Here is a 7,940-nt window from a genome sequence, read left to right on the forward strand (position 1 = left end):
TACATCATATAAATATGCATTGTATTTTTAAATATAATATAATTATACGACTTAGTAATTATACAGTTAGTAATATTACACTAAGTAATGCTGCATATAAATTACACATAATGATGTGTATTAAATATTAATTATTTTTATTTTTAAGTAGGACATAAGATAACCTTATTATATGGTTAAGATTAATTATAATTGTATAGAAAGTGTGTGTAATTTAAATGTGCTCAAATCATTATTCTATTACAATATTTTTTTTGTTTTGTGCATATCATTAAATAGATAAATATAGCCATTAATTCAGGCTTTAGAATTAAATTAAAAAACAAAAAGTAATTTACGGTATAAATATTTCAGTTTAACTTTAAGTTGTAAATAAATACCTAAGTTTAATTTTTAATAGTAACAATACCTAAATTATATTTCTAGAACTCCATAAGTATATCACCGTTAAATGTGAAATTATTATCCACGTGTCATTTTTTTATTGGTACATTTAAAATAATTTTTTTAAAAAAAAATAAAATTTAATAACGTGTAATAATCAAGAATTGTCACGTTTGAATTTACTTAACACTTAACAAGTACCTGCAGAAATTGTTTGTAATTATAAATTAAAGTTAGATATTTATACCATAAATTATTTAAAAATAAAACGTAGTGAAGTTGAGGGACCCTATTTGTGTGTGTACATTAGGAATTTAATTTTCTTTAAAAAAAATTAAGTTTTCATTCCGTGATTTAATTTTGTGATGTGAATTAATTCAAAGACAGTCCATTAAATAAATAAATAAAAATACATAGCCAATATTTTGGAGGATACATAATTAAAAAGTAAGTTAAGGGCAATTTTGTCAACCTAATGATTAATGTTCCTATATAAACTAACAAAGAGGACTCCAAATTAAGAGTGTCCAAACTTGTTGGGAACGACAAACAAACAGTCAATGGACATTGCTATTATACCTTCCTCCACTTCATTATCGACCGTCCATCACGACGGCGCCGCCTCAATCTCCACCCTTCATTCCGACATAATCCAAACCCACATCCTCACTCGTCTCGACGGCCCAACTCTGGCCTCAGTGGGCTGCGCTTCGGCCCAACTCAACTCCCTCTACACGGAAGAGACTCTTTGGACCAACATTTGCCATTCCACGTGGCCTTCCACAAGCTCACCACGTGTCCGCCAAGTCATCGCCGATTTCCACGGCGCCCACCGATCTTTCTTCGCCGATTCCTTCCCTCTAATCACCACCACATATAATAGCTCGCCCTCAAATCCCGGCACCGATGATCTCCACCGTACGCCGGAATTCATCTCAGCCGTCGATTTCCACTATCGCGGAGAGCTCATTTTCAGCAAGGTCGTCGTGACCGAAACCTCGTCGGGGTGGTTTCGCTGCTCGCCTTTCCGGGTCGACCTGCTTCACCCGAAAGACATCGTCCCGACCCGAATACCGTACCCGAACGGAAACGAAATCGACGACGAAACCGCGTGCCGGAATCTGGCGGAGGAACTGACGCTGAGCTGGATTGTGATCGACCCGATGGGAAGCCGAGCGATTAACCTCTCAAGCCACAAGCCAGTGTCCGTACAGCGTCACTGGCTGAGCGGTGAGGTTCGGGTGGGTTTTGCGTCGGTGTTGGAGGGCGGGGGGGATAAAGGGTCGTCGACGGAGTCTGTCACGTGCGATGTTGTGGTCACGTGCGGAGTTTCCCAAGGCCCGGAATTGTTGCAGGTGAGGGAAGTGTGTTTAACGGTTGAGGACATGGATGGAAGGCATATGAAAGGGAAGGAGAGTTTGGTAATTTTACGAAAAGCTTTGGAGGGTAAAAGGGTAAATAGTGGGAGAAGGGAAATGGGAGGAAGGAAAAGATACGAAGAGTATTTAGAAAGGAAAATGAGGAGAATAGAGAGGAAAGTGAGGACGGAAGGAACGTTAGATATTCTATCGGCTTCATTATTAGGAGTTTCAGCTGTGTTTTGTATATTCTGGGTAATTATGTTCAAATGAACAACACAACACCAGGAAAAAAAAAAAGAGAAAGAAATCTTTTTTATTATTGATATTAAAATTCGATACTGATATATTATATATTTATTACAAGACAAAAATAAATTAATCTTTAATTTTTGACAGTTTATTACTCGATCTTAAGTTGAAACTATAATATCGAAGAGTATAGTATTAATTTTTTTTTTTTTTGAGCAATTGATAATAACGTAGAGTTAAACTAACATAAATGCTTATTTATTTTTCTTGTTAGTCACATTTAATTAGTAAAAGAATTTTTTTTTTTTTTGAAAATAATTAGTAAAAGAATTAAATGTTAAGATTTTAAGAAAGAAAAAGAAAATAGGGTCCTACGTACGTAGAAATTAGCAGTAGTTAAAAATTATTCAGAAGAAAATAATAATATTTAAAATAGTATCATGTGGTTGAACGTTGAATTAAAAAGTGTATAAATGTAGTTCAGAGTGGAATAATTTTAATATGATATTGATATATTGGCATTTGATTTTGCATGTCCAAATGAGAAGGAATATAATAAATAAGCAAGTGGCCGGTGTATGACCAATTCATTTCAATCTAATGTAAAGTGTCAATATTTTAGATTAGATTGAAAAGTCTAAGAAGTATATTTTTATACCGAATGAATGTTACTTGACGTCTAAAAATAATTATACAATTTAATTTTTATATATTTTTTAATAAAATTATATAAACAAATATAAAAAATAATAATTAAAAATCTAATATATATATATCTATTTTATATAAAATGTAACTATATGACCGAATTCTTTGTTTACAAGAAATTATTGGGTAATTTTTTTTTAACTAAAAAAAATAACAAATTATTAGATGTTGCCACATAAATTAAGCGCCAGCATCTAGTTCCTAAATATAATTAATCCAGCTACTATATTTTTTTATTAAAAATTATTTTAAAATTTTGATATTTAGAATTAGTTAAATTTTAAATATTATTTTAAATTAAATTTGAATGTTTTGATAGTTTAACCAGATGAGCATTTTCATTATTTCCGAAGGTAAATTTAGGATGAATAATATTTTTTTTTAATTACTATTACGAAGTATAATAGTAATTTTTGTTTTTATTTAAATCACTATTATACTTTCAAATGTCAATGATTATCATTACATTGAATATTATTAATTTTAAAATTATGATATTAAAAAAAACTAAAAACTAAAATAAAATTAACATACGTGACTTGACACGTAACATCTATTAAGTATATAAAACAAATGTATATTTTATTCAGGGGAACACATACTATAACTTATAAATCTACATATATAAATTAAGCGTGTGAAGATATGTCACAGGCACATAACTTACGTCAAAATTTATAGTTTATAATTATATATCTTACTTTCATCAATTATATTTAAACAATTGTTAAAAAAAATTATATTTAAACAAGAATATAGTAAAATACAAAAGAGCAAAGACCATAGGAAAACTTCTGCTAAGCCCTGCGCAACAAGTAAAAAAAAGCTTACAAAGTTATGTATAATTAGAAAAAAAAGTTAAAATGCTTTTAATTATATTTTTATAATTTTGAATGATTTTTTTTATATCATTGTTTTTATCATTTATTTGTTAGTTAATTGAGTTTTGTTACTTTTTTAACAAATTAGTTAATTTAGTTGGCATTTGATTTATTAAGTTTCATTAATCTTTCAAATTTTATATATGTGTAGGTTTAATTGACTAGTATATTTTTACTTTGGAAGACATAACCCTAATAGTTGAACATAACAAATTAGTTTCGATATAATGGTGACATGTTAAGTGAAAGAAAGGCTTCAAAGATAATTTTTTTCTTGTTAAAATAATAACTGTTGCCCTTGATTTTGCCCAATATACGTGGACCAACCAGACAGGGACACGTGGATCAAAAGATCTTAACATTTAAATTAATTGCTAAGTCTTTATGAAGAAAGACAGCATCCGGGACTTGCCTCCCGGAGAAGGCATACGAAGTCCTCTATGCTCCCGGAGGTCTAAGTGGCATCAAAGCATCCGCGAGGTGTCAGGCTTCCCCTGAGCAGTCATCTCGCATTTAATGTCGCATGGGAGAAAACGTGTTGGGACTGCCACACGCAATAAAGTCTGACGACACGACCCCCCATCTGCACCTACGAGGCTATGACCACTTAAGTCTATTGACGGCTACACTGTGAAGAGTCCCATCAGTCAAAAGGCAATAAGGACATTCCTCATAAAATCCCTACAACACCTAGGGATTTGACGATGCATTACTCATGGTATATTCATTGGGAACACCCAACTTTATTGATAGTTACAAAAATATATGTACTACAATTCTGAGAATCACCCCACCAAAAACACTATAAATACCCCCTCAAAGCTCATTAATGGGGTCGAGATTTTTTGGGTTGCATAAGTGCAAGAAGAGTAAATACTCACCAAGAACATTCTCTGTATTAAATACACTCATAAATACACAGACTCGTGGACTAAGGCTCATTAACGCCCCAACCACATAAAAATCCTTCTCTTAATTTCTTACAGCTCTTTAATCTTTTATTATTTTATTGGTTGCCAAAAATCTCGGTCAACAATAACTGTGTTTTATCCTGAATTTAAAAATTCATAACATTATAGCATGTATAGTGTGTTAATCTACTTTTATATATCTATTAATTTTGTGGGTAGTTATGGCCAAATTGGTTGCTTATATCAGATGCCTCTTGAATATAGTGTCAAGTTATTTTGTCTAAATTTCCAAGATAATTTGGTCTTATATAAGTTGTTTTGCTTGTAGTGACTCATTCTGATTTTGTATATCTTTGACTAAATAATTAACTTGTTGACTGAAAGTTCTTCTATATCGACGATTGTCATAATTCAGATCAATCTCTCAAAAAAATATCAAATTATCAAACAATTTAATTTAATTTAATTCATTGATGATCGAATTAAAAAATTATAAACAATAAACATTAACAAATAACAATAAAAAAAATTAACATGCAATTTATTTCTTTCCATATGATGTGTGAGACTAAAATCCAAAGTCAATTTTTACAAATTTATGTTAGACATTTAATGGTTAATTCATATTAATATTGAAACTATTTGTTATTCGTTTGGTATGACGTATTACATCGTATTGTATAGTATTATATTAAATTATATTTTATGAAATATTTTTATGTAAAACTATATATAATTACAACTTTTATCAATACCTAAATATATAATATTTTAGTATAAATTAAAATTTAATATAGTATTATATAAAAATATGATATATAATCTAATTTAATATAATACAATACAAGCAAATCCTAATATGACGTTCCAAAACGAGTTCTTCACATTTCTCAATGTATAACATAAAACATAATAGATAAGAGTCATGTGATGGATATGATTTCTTTCAAAGAAAAAAAGAAAACTTGTGAAGCCACCGATATATAGAGCATTGGAGAGCACATATATCTCATTCTCCACAACCACAATTGTTTAAGTTGATTAGAACCTGACACTGGTTGGAAGAGCCAAGATTTACACGAATTACACTGTTCACGGATTGGTTTGCATTTTTCCTTTGCCATTTGGAACTAAGGTAGCGTTTGGTTGGAGGTAATGAAATGGAATGGAATGGAAAGGAAATAATTTTCATTCCATTCCTTTGTTTGGTTGCATTTTAAAGTATTGGAATGGCATTCCAATGGAATGCTCTTTCCACCATTTTGGTGGAATGGCTATTCCATTTTAAAAAGGAAGGAATGACCATTCCAATGTAACAAGAAAAAAAATTTAATTATTTTTTTATCAATTTTTTTTATGCATTTTAAATTTTATTCTATTCCATTCCTATTCTTATTCCCATTCTCATTCTTATTCCTATATTTTCATTCCTCTCAACCAAACGCCTCCTAAAATATATTGGCTCCATTTACTGTTTTACTCTTAAATTTGGTGATCAATTGTAATTGAATTGATTAATTGTTATTGAATTGGATCAGTTTATACACACCTCTACTCCTTCTAAGGGTTGACAGTGTCCTACAAAAAGTAACTGTCGTTTACATTTATTTCTGACTATATTAAAGAGAAAAAGAGCAAGAGCTCATTGATTAAAGAAAGTTAATAAGAATGAGAAATTTATACATACATATATACTAGGAAAAAATTACGTGAAAGGCACGTATACTTAGTTTTATGTTAGGTACTTTTTAATTTAATTAAAAATTATATAATTTAATTTATTATTATAGTCTAAGTGTATTTTTTTTTAATAAAGTCATTAATAAGCCTATGGAAGAGAATTGGAAAATAAGGTAAAGAACCATGCTAAATAAAAAGTAAGGTAAAACAAAGAGTAAAACAACTATGCCCCTGTAAGATTCTACATAATATATTTTTTTTTTTTGAATAAGATACATACTATTAAAAAAAGAAGAAGAAGAAGTAGGCGCATGTATATACAAAATATGATGACTAACATACAAAAAATAAATAAAATATTGGTCCTCTACCAATTATTCTCAGGAAATATAGACATAAATAAAATTCAAAGAGCTTACAATTTATAAAGACATACAAATTTCAGTTCTCATTCATATCCCTATCAACAATCCACTTGAAAATCTTAGTGTAGATTAGCATTTAACTGGTACTCATCAATAAATGTTCTTAATCAAATTCTAAATTGCAGAGAAAATTGCTTATAATCAAGTTCTTCACTTTACAATTATATACACTCAAAGTTCTAAATTTCAATATTTACTATTGAATGTTTATAATTAAGTTCTTCACTTTACAATTATTGATACTCAAAAATCTAAATTTTAATAAGTTCTACATTCCTTATGAACACCAAGTCTCCAATCTTCAAAATTTCAAACTATACTAAAACACACTCAAATCATATTCTATCTGGTAAATCTCTAATAAGACCAATTTATAATCTAAACATTACTCTCTGATGAAACAGATGAAAACCCACTTGGCAATTGAATTAAAAGTGACAAATATTACATCAAAGTGATCTTTTAAAGACGTTCATCTTAGAAGATGACATGCATAATGTTGGGATGACTTATTGACTAAAGACTATTATGATTGGCTTTGCTATCTCCAGATGAATGTTGCTCTGTTGAGTTGCATATCATCAAAGCTCTGTTTTTGTCTTGATAGTGAATTGCTGTCAGTTTTATATGTTCCCGAAGTCATCCCATTTTGGGGTTGAAAAAGAATTGAAGTTGTCAATAAAATGTGTATCTTGTAATTAGTGGTTCTATATAGTTTGTCGAATAATGTTTCCTAGGTTCATATATATATATATATGCTTTTTGATGAAGTGACTATGTGAAAGTTTTTTTTTCTTGATTATATTGATAAGAACTGTGCTGATAATACATATTGCATCCTGTGAGAGTTGTCTTTCCTTGGCTTCAAATTATCTTTGTAGTTTTGTACACGTATGCACACCAAGTGTTTGTCAAAAATCTCCAATGAAGATTTTTCTTGTGCATGGAGTAGATGGCTTTCATTTTATCCATGTTGGTATTGCAGTTATTGTTTATTCTAAAGTAGTTTTGGAGTTATTCTAAGGTATGATACCGACGTTTGAGAGGATGAGGAAAGGTGTGATGAAACAAGTTCTTGAGGATGGAAATATCGTTCATAACTAAATTGATTTCAACAAACTTGGTGGTTTGGAGAAGAAGCAGATTGGTCGACACTGTGCTTAAGATTGTTGGAGAAGATAATGAGAAATTTTTAAGGAGACTTAGAGATAGAACTGACAGGTCCCTATTTAGTATTTACATTTTTTTTAATTTTTTGAAAGACCAATACATTTTGTTTTTTGAAAGGACAAAAAAAAAAAAAAAAAAAAAAAAAAAACATTTTGTTTATTTCACTTTCAA

General features: G+C 29.8%; 1 protein-coding gene across 1 annotated transcript; it reads left to right on the top strand.

The window, feature by feature from the left end:
* Nucleotides 1–763: 763 nt before the first annotated feature.
* On the top strand, nt 764–2,140 carry LOC115698583 (probable F-box protein At2g36090). The gene has a single exon (XM_030625686.2). The coding sequence runs from the start codon at nt 945–947 to the stop codon at nt 2,013–2,015; it is 1,071 nt and encodes a 356-aa protein (XP_030481546.2). The 5' UTR covers nt 764–944; the 3' UTR covers nt 2,016–2,140.
* The last annotated feature ends 5,800 nt before the right edge of the window (nt 2,141–7,940 follow it).

This window comes from Cannabis sativa, chromosome 8 (genome assembly GCF_029168945.1).
Source record: "Cannabis sativa cultivar Pink pepper isolate KNU-18-1 chromosome 8, ASM2916894v1, whole genome shotgun sequence".
In the NCBI taxonomy this organism is placed as follows: Eukaryota; Viridiplantae; Streptophyta; class Magnoliopsida; order Rosales; family Cannabaceae; genus Cannabis; species Cannabis sativa.

Bases quoted from the DNA above. Each gene is read 5' to 3' on its own strand.
- LOC115698583 (XM_030625686.2), top strand. From the start codon at position 945: ATGGACATTGCTATTATACCTTCCTCCACTTCATTATCGACCGTCCAT.